The sequence below is a fragment of the Rhinoraja longicauda genome, chromosome 21 (assembly GCF_053455715.1).
Source record: "Rhinoraja longicauda isolate Sanriku21f chromosome 21, sRhiLon1.1, whole genome shotgun sequence".
Classification (NCBI taxonomy): domain Eukaryota; kingdom Metazoa; phylum Chordata; class Chondrichthyes; order Rajiformes; family Arhynchobatidae; genus Rhinoraja; species Rhinoraja longicauda.
In genome coordinates this window covers 18894513-18916224 of record NC_135973.1, presented here as the reverse complement: position 1 = coordinate 18916224, position 21712 = coordinate 18894513, and the positions used below count along the sequence as shown (strand labels likewise).

General features: G+C 45.3%; 1 protein-coding gene across 1 annotated transcript in view; it reads right to left on the bottom strand.

Moving 5' to 3' along the window:
- Nucleotides 1-20866, bottom strand: part of LOC144603989 (dynein axonemal assembly factor 8) — a 45366-nt gene extending 24500 nt beyond the window's left edge. The window contains exons 1-11 of the mRNA XM_078417943.1: nt 20799-20866; nt 18860-19067; nt 16933-17043; nt 13370-13990; nt 10832-10958; nt 10022-10208; nt 8554-8724; nt 7172-7267; nt 3232-3612; nt 2355-2499; nt 618-806 (exon numbers count right to left, since the gene is read on the bottom strand). Of these exons, the coding sequence (XP_078274069.1) occupies nt 618-806; nt 2355-2499; nt 3232-3612; nt 7172-7267; nt 8554-8724; nt 10022-10208; nt 10832-10958; nt 13370-13990; nt 16933-17043; nt 18860-19030 (2199 nt within the window). The 5' untranslated portion in view covers nt 19031-19067; nt 20799-20866. The remainder of the gene's footprint in view (nt 1-617; nt 807-2354; nt 2500-3231; nt 3613-7171; nt 7268-8553; nt 8725-10021; nt 10209-10831; nt 10959-13369; nt 13991-16932; nt 17044-18859; nt 19068-20798) is intronic.
- Nucleotides 20867-21712: the final 846 nt, after the last annotated feature.

The following is a 21712-nucleotide window of genomic DNA, read 5'->3' as shown; positions in this document are numbered from 1 at the left end:
ACGACCACCTTCTCAGGTGGATAATAACCACCTTCTCAGGTGACTCACAACCACCTTCTCAGCTGGCCTTACCAGTGACTCCCAAATTTTAAATCAGAGTTACAGCATGGAGACAGGCCCTTCAGCCCATCAAATCCAGGTCAACCATCAATCACCCGTTCACACTAGTTCTGTATTATCCCACTTTCTCATCCACTCCATACACAGTAGAGACAATTTACAGAGGCCATTTAACCTACAAACTCACACGTCTTTGGGATGTGGGAGAAAACCGGAGCACCCATAAGAAACCCCACACAGTCACAGGGAGAAAGTGCAAACTCCACACACTCAGCACCCGAGGTCAGAATCGAACCCGGGTCTCTGGCCAAATCCGAAAGGTGAAGATAAAGAAAATGTAGCAAGCTTAAATTAGGATAAACCAGTCACAAATAAATTTTGTTTCACAAAATGGACCACAATTTAGAATAGATTGCCCATGTAACATTAAGGCACTCTAGTTCTGGCGAAGTGAAAGACACTGAAATGAAAGTTGTGCCGAAGTGGAGGTCACACGTTCAGTTAACACACATGCTAAAGCTCAGTACCTGAGTGCTGGAGCTTCATTAGAACCTTACCAGAGACAGGAGCCACAAGACCAGAGCGTTGTAGAGATTTGCGGAAGTGCCTGCACTGACCAGTGAGGGGGCTGCATTCTGCTCACTCGTCAGCAGCATGCCACAGCTGGAGAGATGCAGCACAAGTAGAAGCGCATCGGTCGTTTCCTTCTCAGGTAAAGTGCGGATTCTGGGCAAATAGGAGGCCTCCTAAAGACAAAGAGCAGAATGAAGCAACAGCTACCCAGCCAACTACCAGCCTCACCAGCAACTCATCAGTAGCAACGACCCAGCCTCACCTTTGTCATACTCCTGCTTTCAGTTGGAAAATTTCCAACAAAAATTGATTGTCTCATTCCACAATGAGATGGAAGTTCTGCCTGGTACCTGGCACAATATCTGCTCCCCATGTTCTCTGCCTCCATACATGTCTCACACAGAATCACTAAACCCAAAGCATAGTGGTCCGTGTCCGGGGCACGGACGAAATCCCGTTATTGTCTCTCAATCTGTTCACAAAATGCACTTTTGATGAAAAGACTGTGAAACAGAGTATTAATTCTTTAGAGACACAGCATGGAAACAGGCCCTTCAGCCCACTGAGTCCACGCCGACCATGGGTGAATCGATCACCCATTCACACTAGTTCTACGTTATCCCATTTTCTCATCCACTCCCTACACACTAGCGGCAATTTACATAGGGCCAATTAACCTACAAACCCACACGTCTTTGGTTGTGGGAGGAAACTGGAGCACCCAGAGGAATCCACGCGATCACAGGGAGAACATGCGAACTCCGCAGACAGCACCCAAGGTCAGATTTGAACCTAGGTCTTTGGCGCTGTGAGACAGCAGGTCTACCAGCTGCAGCACTGTGCCACCCTGCTGAAACGCACAACAGAGGGCCTTCGAAAGAGCACCTGCCCAGTGCCTATGAGGGAGGCCCCAGAGTCTCTGAACTACAGACTGGTCCCATATCAGCAATTAGTAGAAATCCTCATCCTCACTCAGGATTGCACCCAGGTCTCTGGCTCTGTGAGGCAGCAGTTCTACCCATCGCGCCACTCTGCCGGTGCTGGGTGAAGCATGTGCTGAACAAGTGAGCAGAGGGAGAGGGATGGAAACAATGGTTCACCGATCTCCACCACCTACAACCACCATAATGAGTACTGTGGCCTTCACCGTGCTGCGATGGGCTGTATACCCTCCATGGAGGGCTGTGTATCCTCTGTGATGGGCTGTAATGGGATGTGTACCCTCTACAGTGGGCTGTGTACCCTCTACAGTGGGCTGTGTACCCTCTACAATGGGTTGTGTACCCTCTACAGTGGGCTGTGTATCCTCTACAGTGGGCTGTGTACCTCTACAGTGGGCTGTGTACCTTCTACGGTGGGCTGTGTACCTCCCTACAGTAGGCTGTGTACCTTCTACAGTGGGCTGTGTACCTTCTATGGTGGGCTGTGTACTACAGTGGGCTGCGTACCCTCTACAGTGGGCTGTGTACCCTCTACAATGGGTTGTGTACCCTCTACAGTGGGCTGTGTATCCTCTACAGTGGGCTGTGTACCTCTCTACAGTGGGCTGTGTACCTTCTACGGTGGGCTGTGTACCTCTCTGCAGTGGGCTGTGTACCTTCTACGGTGGGCCTTGTACCTACAGTGGGCTGTGTACCTTCTACAGTGGGCTGTGTACCGTGTACAGTGGGCTGTGTAACCTCTACGGTGGGCCGTGTACCCTCTGCGGTACCTGCACTCACCGTGTTGAAGAGGAGCGGTGTTCCCTCCGCACTGCGCTGCCTCCCTGTCACGGACCTCAGCGGCCTGAGGCTGTCCAGTTGCCTTTGCAGCCGCTGCCGGCTCTGCCGCTCCCTTGGCTGGTGGTCAGTTGCCTCTGGACTCTGACTGCAACACGCATTGTTGGTTTAACATTAAATCAAACGTTCAGGAAATAACATAAGTCAGTTATGCAGTAACAGCAGTGAAGCACCCAACAACTGCTGAGAGAGGGAGATGCTGTCAGGAACTCATCCTCACAGATTGAACACTCACTGAAACACAGGCACAAAGTAACATGGTGTGACAGCAAGGACAATCCACGCTGGACACTGTCCTTTAACAAAGGCCAGGGGGGTCAGAGACTGCCCGTGTCAAGGCAGGAAGAGACAAAGCTGAGGATGGAATTTCCATTCACAGCTGTGGGACCAATGCCATTTGTGGATGACAGGATGTCCAGGATGCAGCTCTGTGTGGGTGCCCAATGTGCTGCTCTGTGTGGGTGCCCAGGATGCAGCTCTGTGTGGGTGCCCAGGGTGCAGCTCTGTGTGGGTGCCCAGTGTGCTGCTCTGTGTGGGTGCCCAGGATGCAGCTCAGTGTGAGTGCCCAGTGTGCTGCTCTGTGTGGGTGCCCAGGGTGCAGCTCTGTGTGGGTGCCCAGTGTGCTGCTCTGTGTGGGTGCCCAGGATGCAGCTCTGTGTGGGTGCCCAGGATGCAGCTCTGTGTGGGTGCCCAGGGTGCAGCTCTGTGTGGGTGCCCAGGATGCAGCCTGTGTGGGTGCCCAGGGTGCAGCTCTGTGTGGGTACCCAGGGTGCAGCTCTGTGTGGGTGCCCAATGTGCTGCTCTGCCCTGCAACCTTTACCTGTTTCCATTTGCAGGCCGGTGCTCTCTCCTGGCCAGTTCTGCTGGGCTCTGGGTAGTAGCAGGAGCCGTGACCCTCGAAGCACATTTTTCCACAGTGGGAGCAGGTTTGCTGATGAGCTGGTCACTGTGAGGGCTGAGCACATCCAGACCTCCTCTCTCCACGCTCGAGTCTCCAGTCACAGCTACCTCCTCTGGTTTACTGACAGGCTTTCTGCTTTCAGACCTTGCTTTCCGTTTCTTCCTCTGCACTGCTCTGGTCTCAACATCTTTCCTGACTGCCTGCTCAGAAACACACCTGGAATCATCCCCTGGCACTTTCAAGGAGTTGACAGAGCCTTTTCGTAGTTGTCTCAGTAACATGCTTTTACCTGTACAGTCACTGCAAGTGATAGAAAAATGACACAGTGACAGTCTTCAACAGCAATTAAAACATGGTCAATAAGCTCATAATTGGTCAAAACTAGAGATTCAAATTAGTTTAGTTGTCATATACACCAGGGTGCAATGCAATTCCTTGTGCACATGAAGTTCACACAGTAAACAGTACATATACAGTAACGATAAATACAACAATAAATACAACGATGAGTGCAAAGCAGCAGAATGGTGCATGAAAACACTGTAGATGCTTGAGTTTGGAACATAAAATAGAAAACTGTAAGATCTTTGGGGGTCAAACAGCATTGTGGAGGAAAACTATTTAGGGGAAAGCAGATACGATAGCAGCGTTTAAGAGGTGTTTAGATAGGCACATGAATATACGGAAAATGGAGGGATAAGAATCACATACAGGCAGAAGAGATTATTTTAATTTGGCATAATGTTCGGCACAGACAACGTGGGCCGAAGGACTGGACCCAGTGCCTATTTAAGTACCTTCTTGAAACGTAGCTTCCCTTCTGCCACTGTTGATGGACATCTCACACACACTTCCCCAGTTACCCACACATCTACTCTCACCCACCCTTTTCCCAAACAAAACAGCGATACTGTTAAGTTGGTCCTCACCTTTCACCCACCAGCCTCCACAACCCACTTCAATGAATGCATGATGCCACACATAGTTCAAAATGAGGAGTCAACACAGGACTACATACAAACTAAATCGTGAAAGCAGCAGATCTAGATAATCACAAATCACAGATTCCAGTGATCAGCAAAGTGAAGGTAGGCATTGTTGATGCTTAAATGTAACACCTAAGCTCCAAACTTTACACACCTCGACTCATTGCAGTTTTGTTGGGACTACTCAGCTCCAGGCCACATAATACCACTGGTCTGGACAGGGGTTCACCACTATCTACTGTAGAGCAATAAGGTGGGCAATGTGTTGGCCTTTCATTGAGTCATAGAGGGATACAGCGTGGAAATAGGCTCTTCGGTCCAACTCGCCCTCACCGGCCAACAATGTCCTGCGCTTGGTCCATATCCCTCCAAACATGTCTTATCCATGTACCTGTCTACTTGTTTCTTAAACGATGGGATACTCCCATCCTCAACTACCTCCTTTGGCAGCTTGTTCCATACACACAGCACCCTTTGTGTGAACAAGTTACCCCTCGGATTCCTATTAAATCTTTTCCCCTTCACCTTGAATCTATGTCCTCTGGCCCTCGATTCCCCTACTCTGGGCAAAAGACTCTGTGCATCTACCCAATCTATTCTTCTCATGATTTTGTATACCTCTATAAGATCTCCCCTCGTCCTCCTGCCCTCCAGCGTACTCAACCGTTCCCGATAGCTCACACCCTCTAGTCCTGGCAACATCCTCGTAAATCCTTTCTGAACCCCTTCAAGCTTGACAATATCTTTCCTATAACATGATGCCCAGAACTGAACACAAAACTCTAAATGTGGTCTCACCAACTGCAACATGACCTTCCAACCTTTATACTCAATGCTCTGACTGATGTTGATGGTAATTCGAGTTTCACTGTACCTTAATTGCTTCATGTGACAATAAACTGACCGTTGAACCTTTGAACCTTTGATGAAGGCCAAAGTGCCAAAAGCCTTTTTGACCACCTTATCTACCTGCGACTCGACCTTCAACGAACCATGCACCTGTACTCCTAGATCCCTCTGCTCTACAACACTACCCAGAGGCCTACCATTTACTGTGTAGGTGCTGCCTTTGTTCGAAATCCCAAAAAGCAACACCTCACACTTTTCTGTATTCAATTCCATTAACCATTCCTCCGCCCACCTGGCCAATCGATCCAGATCCTGCTGCAATCTTTCACAACCAGCTTCACTATCTGCAAAACCACTAACTTTTGTATTATCAGCAAACTTGCTAATCTTGCCTTGTATGTTCTCATCCAAATCATTGATGTAGATGACAAACAGTAACTGGTCCAGCACCGAACCCTGAGCACACCACTAGTCACAGGCCTCCAGTCTGAGAAGCAACCTTCCACCATCACCCTCTGCTTCCTTCCATGGAGCCAATTTGCTCTCCATTCAGTTATCTCTCCTTGGATCCCATGCAATCTAACCTTCCAGAGCAGCCTACCATGCGGAACCTTGTTGAACGCCTTACTGAAATCCATGCACACATGTACAGCTCTGGCCTCATCGACCTTTTTGGTCACGTCTTCAAAAAAATCAATCAGATTTGTGAGACACGACCTCCCACGTACAAAACCATGCTGACTATTGCTAATCTTGCCCATCCAAATGCCTGTATAGCCTATCCCTCAGAACACTCTTCAGTAACTTACCAACTACAGATGTTAAGATCACCGGCCTAACGTTCCCAGCATTTTCCCTGCAGCCCTTCTTGAAAAGAGGCACAACATTTGCCACCCCCCAGTCTTCCGGCACCTCTCCTGTATTTAAGGACGGCTCATAAATTTCAACCAGGGCTCCTGCAATTTCCTCGGATATATCTGATCAGGACCTGGAGATTTGTCTACCTTCAAACACGACAGTACCTTCAGTACTTCTTCGATGGGTAACCCTGACTGCTCTCAAGACAGTTCCAGTGACTGCTCCAATTTCCTCCATCCTACTGTCTTTTTCATCAGTAAATACAGAGGAGAAATACTCATTTAGGACCTTGCCCATCTCCTGTGGCTCCACACTGAGGTGACCCCTTTGGTTCCTGAGAGGTCCCACTCTCTCTCTAGTTACCCTTTTCCCCCTTAGGTATTTATAAAATCTTTTGGGATTGTCCTTGATGCTACCGAGTGGTGTCTTATCCCAGTGCTTGTATCGGGATGGAAAATACATGTGGGCAAGAAATCAGATAATTTAGGAGCAGAGCTGTAGTCAAGAAAAGCAGTGTGGGATAATGCTGGTTAACTACATGAGCAGGCCTAAGTCCCACCGTTTATCAAACTGCAGCACCTTCACACATATGTCAATGAAAAGAGATCTTTTTTTTTTTAAAGTGATGTACTTTTAATCCCACAGATATGCAGGGTTTGAGCACAATTCATTCACATAGAACTAGTCAACAGACTTCAGCCACGTCACCTCTTGCATGGTGGGATTAAGATGTATTTGTGAGAGCTGAAAACACAGATATGCCATAAGATGATTGGATAGTGTACGTTTTCGCTTCTCCTATCCCTGGGTAGGCGAATCTTAAACCAGAGAACAGGGTTCAAGGTGAGAGGAACCAAAATTTAATACAAACCTGACCAGCAACTTTTTCACACAGAGGATAGTGGATGTATGTAACAAGCTGCCAGAGGAGGTAGTTGAGGCAGGTACTATAACGGCATTTAAAATACATTTAGACAGGTACAGGGATATGAAAGATAGATGGGATAGATAGAAATGGACAAAACATAGGCAGATGGGACCAGCTTGCAGGGGGATCTTGGTTGGCATGGACGAGTTGAGCCGAAGGGTCTGTTTCTGTGTTGTACGACTCTATGTCCTTACATTGCCAGACTCTGATCTCACACAATGTGGCGTGGCTCTCTTACCCCGAATCCTGCCATGACTCCTTCTTCGGTCCTTGAGCACTGCTCTGGACTGATATGGTGTTGCGGTTGTCCTCCTCGAGGGATGATTCAGTAGAACTGTGCAAAGCAACAGGAATGATGCAGTCATTACAGATAATCTCCGCGCGTGTCCACAGCCAACTAGTGAGCGTTCCTGGCAGCGGTGTGGGGATTGAGTAAAGATGCAGGGACAGTGACCAGAGCTCATGACCCCCAACAAACCCGACACGATCCTGATCTAACATGGGTACCTAACAGTTCCTGAGGTTACCCGTGGAGGATGGTGTGATGACTGGAGTTTGGCCATGTTTGTTTGGTTTGACACAGCATTCAACTGTTCAATTAGCATTCCCAGTGGAGATTACTCAGAGATTATGAGGATACTGTAAACCAACCTTTGGAATTCTACTTTGGAAGTTCTGAACCTTGAATAACTAATATTAAGCAATAAAGTAAACTATTAAAATGTGGACTACGGAAATGACAGAGACCCTGCATTTGGAAAAAATAAGATTTGCCTTAATTGACAAACCTGATTTATTTTTTAAAATATGGTCTCCATTTATTGAATTTTTAGAAAAGTAAATGGGTTTGACACAGGACTAAAATAAAAATTTTAAATTAAAAGTTGAAACTTGAGTTTAGGGTTGGATGTACAACTGTGGTTATTGTCTCCCGGATCTACCCCCTTTAATTTTTATAGTTATACCTTTTTAAAAAAAAAATTATTCTCTCTTCCCAATAGGTTATAGTTTTTTTTTTCTTTCTTCTTTATTTATTTTTTTCTCTCTTTAAAAATTTAAAAATTGAAGCTATGTAAGAAATTTGTAACAAATTTGTCTTTTATTTCTATCTGTACATATGCTTTAAAAAAAAAAAAGATAAATAAAATTTAAAAAAAAGTAAACTATGGATAAAGTGAAATTATGGATTAAAAAAGATAGGTTTATCCATGCCACTGAGTCATGATGAGAACAATACTTCAATATCAACATATATCACATCAAATTACAGCTCTGTCAACTGATATTGACAATATTTGTACAGGTACGTGGATAAGAAAGGTTTAGAGGGATAGGGGCCAGGCACAGCTTGGATTGGGCACCTTGGTTGGCATGGACAAGTTGTGCTGAAGAACCTGTTTCTGTGCTGTACGACTCTATTGCTCTATCTAACAACCACTCCAACTGCATAATATGTCCAGAAGTCAAATCTTTCTCCAAGTGTCCTGAAACCAGAGTGCACAGCCCATATTCGCACAATCTTTCTGCAGCAGAAACCAATGTAGCAAACCTGTTACTTGGGAGTGACTGAATAGTTGGAACCATGATTAGAGCACATCAACAAGGATGTCCGTCTATTACCTTTCATCCTGCAGATATACAAGCCTCATTTTGCCATTTCTGCAGCTTGTCTTTGAGGAGGTTCTTTCCTGCTCCTTGCTCCGAAGGTCAATGAAAACTGTTTTTGGTTCACGGGCCTGTTTCATTGGCAGCATTCGTCCCACGTCCACCGAATGTGAACCTGCCTCAGGACTAGCAACATGAAATGAGGGAACAAAAGTGGCCAATAATGCTATTATGAACCAAAAGCAACAATGTGATAATCAATACACTTCCTATGTGGCTGATCTAAGAAAATTTACTTGGTCTTTCTCACTCAACTGAGACAAAACTAACATTTCTCGCATACAACTTTAGATACGAAATTGGCTTAGTCGGAGTAAAGGGTGGAGGTTTGGTTTTCAGATTGGAGACCAGGGGTGTGCCGCAGGGATCGCAGGGATCGGTGCTGGGTCTCCTGTTGTTCACTATCTCTATTATTGATTTAAATGAGAATGTAGTTGGCATGGTCAGGGCGTTTGAGGATGACTTTTGAGGATAAAGTTGGTGGAATATTAGAATAGTGGTCCAAGGAATAGCAGATGGCATTTAAATAGACAAGTGCAAAATGTTCCATTTGGTAAGTTAATCAGGGCAGGACTCACACAGTAAATGGCAGGGACCTGTGGAGTGTTGTAAAACAGAAAAACTGAAGGGAAGCAAGTACCTACTTCACTGAAAGTGACAACACAGGTATATAAGATGGTGAAAAAGGCATTTGGCATGCTTGCCTTCAGTGGTCAGGGCATTGAGTATAGAAGTTAGGATGTCATGTTACAACTGTACAAGAAGTTGGTGAGATCACGCTTGGAGTATTGTGTGCAGTCTGGTCGACCAACTATAGAGAGGATGTCAAGGGGTGCAGGAAAGATTAACAAGAAAGCTACCGGGACTGGGGACTTCAGTTGTAAGGAGTGACTGGTAAAGCTGGGGATTTTTTTCGTGGTAAAAAAGTAAAACAAGGTAGGGTTACCCGCTAAAGTGTTTGGGATATGGGAGGAAACTGGAACATCCACAGGAAGCCCAGTGACAGTGAGAATGTGCAGTCTTCACACAGACAGCACTGGATTGAACCCTGGCCACTGGAGCAGTGATGCAGCAGCTCCACCTGCTGCGACACGGGGCCGCCCTCATCGTTGCTTGGGAGAATTTCCTGTGTACCAATCAGTCACCTGGTTTACTTAAAACACTTGTCTGAATTGACAGGTGTTTTGAGATATCCTAAAAATTACATGGAGCAGTACATAATTTTTCTTTAGTTCCATAACTTAATCACTGAATGAGATGTGGCCACCATTAAACAAAAGCAACTAATTCCCTTCCAATATTTCGATCAGAAGAGCTTAACGGTTGTCAGATATTTTATTACTTATTCCCATTCTCTAAAGTCAAATTAAAAGCACAATCTCCAAAAATATATACTTTGACTGAATGTAACTATTTTTTTTACCTGAGAAGTTTGTTTAGATCATTGGTTGTGGTTCCCACAGACCTGGTCCGTGGCTCCCTTTTGGGCTGGTGTTCTCCAGTACATGTTGACGCTTGGTTATTTAATGTGGCAGCTCCTCCCGACTGCTTAGTACACAATAAGGTGAGCTGTTCCATCAGGTTCTTCTCACTGTTTACACGAGAATGCACTGCACAGCAAAGACAGAATACTCACCGTGTAAGAGCCAATTTCAGTATGCCTATTTTCTCTGACATTATAGCACTTGTCTGACGATCAAATGAAGTGGAACCACAGGACATCCCATTGCCGCGCTGGAAACTTGTGCTCCAGAGGTGGCCAAACTGAACCAAGCTGTTCCAGTATATCCCCCAACAATATGGGAAGTTCTCATGTCTGTCACAGAAGCATGACTGCTCCAATCTGACTAACTGCCCAACTAGTCTACTTTCAAGCATTGACAAGTGATGAAAAGAGTTGTCAGTAGTGCTATTAAGCAGCAGAATCTTTTTGACAGATGTCCACATCATACCCGGGGCGAATCCACCAGAGAGAACAAAACCCTTGGAAATGTTTCACTTCCACTGTTCTTGGACACAATTTACTAACATGTAGCAGTTGACCTTTCATATTTCTCCAGAAAATGACACTGGCAATATCAGGCAGATCTCTAGCTTTCTTTCCAACTCTCTAGATTGAAGATTAATCTTGGCTTATAGAATCTGTGGTGATCTTTTCCCTGACATCAATGCTGTCAGTGAACCAATTGTCAGCAAATGTAACTAAGTCAATGCAAATGTGATCCCTGTTTACCTGAACCAGACCAAGAACTGTTGACAAGATGCTCCAGACAAGGGCCGTGGTCTTTCACATCACTGCCGTGGACCTCCACTTGCTGCAGGCTGCGGAGAATTTCATCCAAGTCCACTTCCTCTAAACTCTATAAACAGTGATGGCAAGTCAGCTTGTTGGGTCTGACAAAACATTATCTAATATTTAAAATTCAGTGAAAGCATTTGTTGAACAAATACAGCGTAACGTACACCTTATGAAGACTAACTCTTGTCCTGTCTTGTGAAAAAGACAGTGGAGCCTGGACTGGAGCAGAACGTTTCACCTTCGCCCAGAGCCGTTGGTGGAAGAGGAGAGTTCACGCGACTGCCATTCAGGTCGAACATTCAGGTCTCTCATATAGCAATGCTATCAGTTAATGGCACCCCTGATGGAAACCTAAAAGTCTAACTCATTACGTTCAGTCAAGTAAGGGACCAGAAGTTACATAAAACACAGAACAGTGCAGCACAGGGACAGGCCCTCGGCCCGCAGTGTCTGTGCCAAACATGATGCCATTAAACTAATCTCCACTGCCTGTATGTGATTCATATCCCTCCATTCCCCGCCTATCCATGTGCCTATCCAAAACCCTCTTAAATACCACTATCACATCTGTCCCCACCTCCACCCCTAGCAGCGTATTCCAGGCAACCTGCATACGCTGTGTAAAAACTTGCCCTGCACATCTCCTTTAAATTTTGCCCCTCTCACCTTAAAGCTATGCCCTCTAATCTTTGACATTTCTTCCACCTTGCGGAAAAGGTCCAGACTGTCTACCAGAAGCTGACGCTCCAGCAGAAACAATCCAAGTTTGTCACACCTCTCCTTTTAACTAATAACCTTTAATCCAGGCAGTATCGTGGTGAACCCCTCCTGCACCCTTTCCAAAGCCTTCACATTCATTCTGTAATGGGACGACCAGAACGCACACAATACTCCAGATGCGGCCTGACCAAAGTTCCGGCACTTTCTTCTCTGGTGTTCTAAGATGTCTGAGCCAAAAGATACCTTAGAGAGAATATTCCTTGGGAAATTCAGTTTACATCTGATCCGTCACTTGTCCTCGTTTACGTCCAGTTAAGTTCTTGCCCAGAGTGAAAGAGTACCAAATATTCTGAATTTATTAGCTGAAACCTTCAGTCTTTCTGAGTGTCAACTGGTCCAAGTCATAAAATGTAATTGATTGATATTCTAACCCTGTCACTCTGCCTCTCTGGAACATCTTTTCAAGAAAGGAGTGAGAGAGAAAACGGGGAATTACAGACCAGTTAGCCTGACATCAGTGGTGGGGAAGATGCTGGAGTCAATTATTAAAGAGATAATAACGGTGTATTTAGATAGCAGTAAAATATAAGTCCAAGTCAGCATGGATTTATGAAAGGGAAATCATGCTTGACTAATCTTCGGGAAATTTTTGAGGATGTGACAAGTAAAATGGATGAAGGGGAGCCAGTGGATGTAGTGTATCTAGACTTTCAGAAAGCCTTTGATAAGGTCCCACACGGGAGATTGGTGAGAAAAATTAGAGCACATGATATTGGGGGTAAGGTGTTGACATGGATAGAGAATTGCGAAGAGGGTGTTAGGAGGTTGCAGGGTGACCTGGACAGGTTGAGTGAGTGGGCAGATGCATGGCAGTTGCAGTATAATATAGATGAATGTGAGGTTATCCACTTTGGTGGCAAAAACAAGAAGGCAGATTATTATCTCAATGGAGTTAGGTTAGGTAAGGGGGAAGTGCAACGAGACCTGGGTGTCCTTGTACACCAGTCAATGAAAGTTGGCGTGCAGGTACAGCAGGCAGTGAAGAACGCTAATGGCATGTTGGCCTTCATAACGAGAGGATTTCAGTATAGGAGTAAAGAGGTTCTTCTGCAGTTGTATAGGGCCCTGGTGAGACCACATCTGGAGTATTGTGTGCAGTTTTGGTCTCCTAATTTGAGGAAGGACATCCTTGTAATTGAGGCAGTGCAGCGTAGGTTCACGAGATTGACCCCTGGGATGGCGGGACTGTCATATGAGGAAAGATTGAAAAGACTAGGCTTGTATTCACTGTAGTTTAGAAGGATGAGAGGGGATCTTATAGAGACATATAAAATTATAAAAGGACAGGACAAGCTAGATGCAGGAAAAATGTTCCCAATGTTGGGGTAGTCTAGAACCAGGGGCCACAGTCTTAGAATAAAGGGGAGGCCATTTAAAACTGAGGTGAGAAGGAACTTTTTCTCCCAGAGAGTTGTGAATTTGTGGAATTCTCTGCCACGGTGGACAGTGGAGGCCAAATCACTGGATGGATTTAAAAGAGAGTTAGATAGAGCTCTCGGGGCTAGTGGAATCAAAGGATATGGGGAGAAGGCAGGCACGGGGTATTGATTGTGGATGATCAGCCACGATCACAATGAATGGCGGTGCTAGCTCGAAGGGCCGAATGGCCTCCTCCTGCACCTATTTTCTATGTTTCTATCTTTAGAAAACACATGCAACTTTGACAAAGGAGGGGAATATTTATCAGCTCACCTCTAAAGAAAGTATAGGTGGCTTATGAGCGTGACATCCAGATGGTTCCCCTCTGCTTAGCTTTTCCTTTGATATTTGTTTCTGTTCTTGATTTTCACTATAGTTCATTTGCTGCTTTTCAAGAGGTGTTTCCGTGTCCAAGATACTTTGTGAGGTGCTTCCTGAGACATTTTTCACAAAGTCCTTTGTGGTTGTTGATTCAGAAAGTTCAGTGATGGCTGGAGCTGGAAGACACCAGCAATCCGAATTCCCATCTCCACTGGCTCGGCACTTCAGGCTTTTCTCTTCTTTGCTGTTGATAACCTTTTGCCTTTGGGATGAATGTGGGTCTCCTCCCCCATTGTTCCTCAAGTCTGTAAGGTGCTCCTTTGTATCAGGCGTGGACTCTGTTTCGGATGGCAATGAGCTCTTATCCATGATTAAACCTACTGAGGATGTTGAATCAGTGGGGTTGTCACCACTAAAGGAACCAGGTTTGCCCTTCGCCCGTTTATTGATGCCACTGGATTTTTTCAAGTGCCAGGTGGTCTCACCCCAAAAGCCCTCATGACGATCAGAGTTCCTGCCTTTGTTTTCTGTTGCCCAAGCCTCTGATGGACACCTTGCAGATTCCAGCATCTCCTGCGGATATTCAGAAAACACTTTCACCACAACCTACATGTAACTAGAAGACTAGGATTGTGAGGCAGATAAAAATATTTTAAAAACTGGAGTGTGGAAGACTGAGGGGTGATCTTATCGAGGTATACAAAATCATGAGGAGAATAGAAATGGAGAATACACCAGGTGAATGAGTCTTTTACCTAGGCTGAGAATCAAGATGTCACAAGGTTTGAGTTGAGAGGGGTAAGATTCAATAGGAACCTGAGAGGCAACTATTTCACACAGAAGGTGGCGGGTATATGGAACGAGTTGCCAGAGGAAATAGTTGAGGCAGATATAATTACATTTGAAATACATTTGGACAGATACATGGATAGGAAAGATTTGGAGGGATATGGGCCAAAAAGGGGTAAATGAGACAAGCTTAGTTGGGGCATCTTGATCGGCATAGACGAGTTGGGCCAAAGTGCCTATTTCCGTGCTGTATGACTCTAAGTATTGATAAGATGGAAAGCAGGCCAGAGTTAGAGTTACTACAAGGCAATCAGAAGGTATCACAAAATGCTGGAGTAACTCAGCGGGTCAGGCTGCATCTCTGGAGAGAAGAAATGGGTGACGTTTCGGGTCGAGACCCTTCTTCAGTCTGACCCGCTGCCTGACCCGCTGAGTTACTCCAACATTTTGTGATACCTTCGATTTGTACCAGCGTCTGCAGTTATTTTCCTACACTACATGGCAATCAGAATTCTTTAGCCTGGATACCCATGCAACAAATCTCACCAAGAAGCAAACCATGACATTTCTATCCTAGATAAATTCAAGAGAGAGTCAGACAGCATGGAAACAGGCCATTCGGCCTAACTCGTCCATGCCAACCAAGAAGCCTCTTCTAAGATAGTCCCAAATCTCTGCATTTGGCCCATATCCCTCTCAATCTTTCCTATCTAAGATGTTACTCAGAGTCATGGAGTGATACAGCTTGGAAACAGGCCCTTCGCCCTATCTTGCCCACACCGGCCAACATGTCCCAGCTACACCAGTCTCACCTGCCAGCATTTGGTCCATATCGCTCAAAACCTGTCCTATTGATGTGCCTGTCTAACTGCTTCTTAAATGTTGGTATAGTCCCTGTCTCAACTACTTCCTCTGGCAGCTTGTTCCATACACCCACCACCGTTTGTGTGAAAAAGTTACCTCTCAGATTCCTATTAAATCTTTTCCCCTTTACCTTAAACTTATGTCCTCTGGTTCTCAATTCACTTACTCTGGGCAAGAGACTCTGTACATCTACCCAATCTATTCTTCTCATGATCTTATACACCTCTATAGGATCACCCCTCATCCTCCTGCACTCCAATGAATAGAGTCCCAGCTTACTCAAAATCTCCCTATAGCTCAGACCATCTAGTCCTGGCAACATCCTCGTAAATGTTCTCTGTACACCTTCCAGCTTGACAACATCTTTCCCATAACACGGTGCCCAGAACTGAACACAATGGTCTAAATGTGGCCTCACCAACATCTTATACAACTACAACATGACCTCTCAACTTCTATACTCAATACTCTGGCAGATGAAGGCCAATGTGTCAAAGGCCTTTTTGACCACCTTCAGGGAACTATGCACCTGCACTCCGAGATCCCTCTGCTCTGCAACACTACCCAGTGCCCAACCATACACTGTGCAGGTCCTGCCCATGATAGATTTCCCATAATGTAACACCTCACATTTTTGCTGCATTAAATTCCATAAATGTTACGTTTTTATTCAGAACAGCCTGCATCTTGTTTCCTGTCCTGCCTTCCACCTGATGGAATAGAAAGTAGAGTAAAATTCTGATAATCCACAATCTGATTGCATGAAAATCTCACTGGCTTGACACTGGCTCAGCGGGTATTGCTTTCCACTCGCCTGCAAAAGCACTCGGGTCCCAGTTCCTAAATTCTCTTGAAGTTACTGTTTTCGGCATTCCCTAGAGAATAACCTGGTCTTGTTTCCTGTAGTCCCTTGAAACTCACTGGATACATTGTAAACTTTATTATGCAATTCTACTGTGTGATATATTTTTTAATCAATTACAATAATTATGGACCATTTATCGAAATAATGTCCAATTTTATAGCAAATCTGTTGTTGCCACATCACCAAAGCCCTGAACATGCCCGATTCACAGATTCTTACTTTTTAATATTTAAGCCTGAGCAGTTCAGTTTATCCCAGATTTGTGTGCTGTCCACTGAAGTAGTTTACACCAATGATATTGTACTTTTCTTTAGCAAGGGGTAGAGTTGATTTATTGTAAAATTGATAAGCAAAGGGTTAACAATCAGCACCTCTCATGTGGTGATGAACAGGATGTGGCCAACTCTGTTCACCTGATCAACACTAACCTTTGGCTGCAGAGCTGAGCAGCGTGCAGCCCCTTCGGAATGAGAGAGGGAGCCAGAGAGAGGGAGACAGAGAGAGGCAGAGAGAAAACGAGGGAATGAGAGAGGACTCAGTCTTCTGAGGACATATAGTCTATAGCACTGTGGTGAAGGTGACGTATGGTAGCCTAAGTAAGCATTTGATGACATATGGTGCATTTAATTTCCTAGTGTCAAGGATGTTACCTCTTTGTTTTACTGACACGGACAACACCCACCCCACAAGACACCACCTCCTTCATGCATACTTCAGTGCACTGTCACTGTCTCTGCAAACATCAGCCTTGCATTCCAGATGCATAACAGCATTCCGAGCACTGCTGGCAAGCTGTAAAACTGATGTTCTGTCACAGACTTGAGCAGAGTTTGTCCCACAATGGAAGCAGCTGATGTGGGTCAGAGCTGAGGCATTGGCTGCAATGAAAATGGACTCCTGTATAAAACAGAATAGAGTGCAGACATTGGATAGAATACAGTGCAGCCCCACAGAGGTGTCAAGGCAGTGGAATTTGTATTAACGATTGGATCTTTACCTCAAGGACGGGGTCTTCAAGGGATATGTCCTTCAGATCCTCTGGCAGGCTTGAAATCAGCCCTGTTGTTCCTCGCTGGAAAATAGCAACTTCACCATCTTCTGAGCCTGACTGTACCAAACAGAACATGAAATCTCAGAACAGAGTGGAGAAGAGCTAAATCAGGCCTTTGCGCTACCTGGATATGTGGACCTAATTGGTGCTGAAGGGCCTGTTTTTGTGCTGTACAATACTAGTAGAACAATGCCAATCCTGACAGAACCATTTATCGGGCCATCCTGTCTTTAGACTTTAGAGATGCAATGTGGAAACAGGTCCTTTGGGCCACCATCGGCACTATCCTACACACTAGGGGCAATTTACGATTAACAGAAGCCAATTAAGCTGCAAACATGTGCGTCTTTGGAGTGTGAGAAGAAACTAGAGCACCTGGAGAAAACCCACACGATCACAGGGAGAACGTATAAACTCTGTACAGACAGTACCCATAGTCAGGATCGAACCTGGGTCTCTGGCGCTGTAAGGCAGCAGCTCTGCCACTGCGTCAGTGTGCCGCATTTGTCTCTGTGGTTAGATGTTAATTTGCATTGTCTTGCTATTTGCTTCCATGCGAGGGGGGCCTGCTGCCACATGCGGCGGCAGGCAGTAGATCGGACTGTTCAGTACTTTGTAACTTTGTTGACGCCAGATACGTGGCGACACTTGTGTACTGCCTCTGTTGCATGCAAAATAAAGCATTTCACTGTACCTAGGTACTCTATGTACATGTGACAATAAAGTATAATTCATTCATTGACTCACATGAGTCAATTAGGAAGGATGATTTGATGCTTATTGGTGTAAGAAGGAACTGCAGATAGGCACAAAATACTGGGTCAACTCAGCGGGTCAGGCAGCATTTGGAGAAAGGGAACGTGATGTTTTGGGTCTGAAGAAGGGTTCCAACCGAAAACATCAGCTGGTCCTTTTCTCCCATGATGATTATTAGTGGATCATGGTATCTGTATTGTTCTCCCTAACACGGGAGTCCTGCAGATGGGAAGTTCACTGCAAATACCCTGCACCCACTATAGTGGTGCATCTAATTGGACAGACTTATCATGCCTGCTCTTAGATCTTGTTCGCAGCCTGAAATTAATCTTGCATTTCTGGTTGCAGTACAGGATGTGGATGCTTTGGATAGGGTGCAGAAGAACTCTTAGAGGGCACTGGCTACTAATTCTTGATTAGCAAAGGTGCCAAACGTTACAGGGAAAAGGCAGAAGAATGAGGTTGAGAGAGAAAGATAGATCAGCCGCGATTGAATGGCGGACTAGACTCAATAGGCCACATGGCCTGATTCTGCTCTTGTGACTTATGAACAAAAAGAGGTCAGACAAACTTGGATTGATTTTTCTGGAGCTTCAAAGGTTGTGGACACCTGAAGAAATTTATAAAATTGTGAGAGGCATAGATAGGATAGAAAGTCAGAACTTTTTCCCCAAAGTGGAAATGTCAAAGATTAGTGGGAATAGCCTTAAGGTGAGAGGGGAAAAGTTTAAAGGAGATGCAAACTTATTTGACACAGAGAGCGATAGGCGCCTGGAATGTGCTGTCAGGGAAGGTGGTGGAGGCAGATACAATAGAATTTAGATAGGCACATGAACAGGCAAGGAATGGAGAGATGTAGACCCTGTGCATATAGATGGGATTAGTTAAAATTGGCACCAGACATAGTGGGCTGAAGGGGCTTTTCTAGTGCTGTAGTAAGTGAAAATATTCATTATCCTTTGGTGAGAACTAAACTTTACTTCCCCGAGTGAGCTGCCATTCCTACCGCCAGGGCATATCAGGAAATAAGGAATCATCTCATCATCAGTTCAGCTCAGGAAATTTCCTTGTATATTGAATTTATATTTATCTTTAGGATTCCAAAGCTAAGACTTACTGATGAAAAATCTGAGTCCAAGGAGGGCAATTCATCTTTAACATGTGCAAATATCATATCCCAGTATGATTTGTAACCATCATGTGCAGTTGTTAAGCTGTCATTAGTTCTCCGCAGTTCACTGCGGCTTTCATCAACCTGACCTGGTTTCCGATTATCATTTGAAGTCATATCTATTTAGGGCTCTGCCTCTTCACGTGGCAAGTATCTGAAAGCAGACGCAATTTACTGGTTTGTTAATTATTGAATATGTTCAGAGGATACAGTAGCATGAATCTATAAGTAAAAGAAAGATCTTCCCACATGATCAATGTTCTTTTTATCCTGGAGCTAGTTCAATAGGAAAAAAATTGTAAAACCGAAGAGGCAAAAAAAGTTTTAAAAAAGTTGAGGTAAGTCAGTGGGGTCAGGCAGCCTCTGTGGAGGGAAATAAAGTGTATTTTGTGGTAGGATAGGGACATGGAGGAAACATAGAAAATAGGTGCAGGAGTATGCCATTCGGCCCTTCGAGCCTGCACCGCCATTCGATATGATCATGGCTGATCATCCAACTCAGTATCCCGTACCTGCCTTCTCTCCATACCCCCTGACCCCTTTAGCCACAAGCCACAAGGAAGCTTGTTCACCAACTTAATTCATCCATGACTGGTCTAAATTTAAATTGTATTCATCTACCTTTGCTCCATAACCATGGATATTTAAAACCTACTGCTCTCAGTTTAGAAAATTTCCATTGACATAAAACGCAGACAAGTGTTTTCTGGCCTTCCACTTCTTTTATAGTCAACCTACAATAGAAGCAAGAGCATGCGGCTTAGCCCTTCCAATCTGTTTTGTTGTTCTTTGAGATCTTGAGGTCCTTCAAATCTATTTTTCTGATGGATTGGAAAATCCCTAGATTCCCATGGCAATCTGAAACCTAGCGATCACAGTCTCAATAAAATTCAACAACGAGCATTCAGAGGTATGTGGGAAAGAAATTTCCAAAAGGATATCCAACCCTCCAAGTAAAAAAAAATCTCCTCTTCTGATACTAAATGGCAATCCAGTCATGTATTTGCATGGGAAATAAGTATTGTGATCAGATGATACATCTTGTAAACACCATACCTGATAACCTCCTCCCTGTTACAATGGAACAAAATAAAAAGTCCAGTTTTGAACTGTGCTTTGTACCTGTTATTTGGAAGTATATTTACCACTGCTTTAGCAGTATTCCTGGTCCATCAAAGGATACTTTACAAGTGCTAATGTGAAGCAGAAGAGTTTTTAATTTAAAGATTAAAAAACAGCATTGACTTTGTTAACATCTCCTCATCTCTTGCTCCCTATTTTTCTCGTCCCATGTCTTTCCCTTTCCTGCCTCTTTTCAAGAGGGAGTTAGATTTAGCTCTTTGGGCTAAAGGAATCAAGGGATATGAGGAAAAAGCAGGAACGGGGTACTGATTTTAGATGATCAGCCATGATTATATTGAATGGCGGTGCTGGCTCGAAAGGGCGAATGGGCTGCACCTATTTTTCTATGTTTCCTCTCATTCTCCCTCATTCTGCCACTTATCCCCCAGCTTGACTCCTCATTCCCTCCCTTTCCCCGACCCTCCCGCCTTCTTATTCCATCCCTCCCCTTTGTTCCTCCTTGTGCCTCTTTAAATCCGCCTTAGATCCCACTTCCCCTTACATTTTCATCCTTTTCCTCCTGATTACTAATTTGTGAATTGCCCCTCTTCCTCCCCACTCTACTAATTCCCGAATTGCCCTTCTTCCTCCCCACTCCCACTCTCTTGCCCCTCTTCCCTCATCAAAGCCGCCGCCCACTCCCCCCTCCACCCTCGTCCATCCCCTTCCCCGGTCTCTATTTCATTCCTCCCTCCCGGCCCCGTGCCTCCCTCCCCCGCAGAGGAAGGACTGTTGCTGGACGCCCGGCTGCCCGACGCCTCACCTCCATCCATATCTCTGTCGACGGTTTGAAATCACCCGGTACAAGATGGCGGCTGTCACTGGGACCCGTTGCCTTGACAACGGGACGCCAACGGCCGGTCACGTGCCTGCGTGTTTTGAGGTACAACTAACGGCGAAGGTAGACACAAAATGCTAGTGAAGTGTGATCAGTCTGAAGAAGGTTCTCGACCCGAAACGTCACCCATTCCTTCTCTCCTGAGATGCTGCCTGACCTGCTGAGTTACTCCAGCATTTTGTGAATAAATACCTTCGATTTGTACCAGCATCTGCAGTTATTTTCTTACACAAAATGCTAGAGTAACTTAGCGGGTCGGGCAGCATCTCAGGAGAGAAGGAATGGGTGACGTTACGGGTCGAGACCCTTCTTCAGACCTGAAGAAGGATCTCGACCCTAAACCTTACCCATTCCTTCTCTCCTGAGATGCTGCCTGACCCGCTGAGTTACTCTAGCTTTTTGTGATACCTTCGATTTGTACCAACATCTGCAGTTATTTTCCTACTTCCTAGACAACTAACGGCTAGGTCACCCTTGTCGAGAAAGAGCACATGGCCTCCACGGAGGGCGCCCTGGGCCTCCAGCCGGCGAGCTCCGCCCCGGGGATACCTGCCCGTCCCTGGGAATGCGTGTGTAGGGAGGAGCTACAGATGCTGGTTTAAACCGAAGATAGACACAAAAAGCTGGAGTAACTCAGCGGGTCAGACAGCTGGAGAAAATGAATTGTTGACGTTTCTGGTCGGGACCCTTCTGCAGACTAAAAGTGTCAGGGGAAAGGGAAACGTGAGATATAGACGTTGCAGAACTCTCGTCGGAGAGAGCAGTAGGGCTTCTTCAAAGTAGGCATACCTTGAGGAGATTTCGCAGTGGGGCAATCGAAATGTGTAAGAAGGAACTAC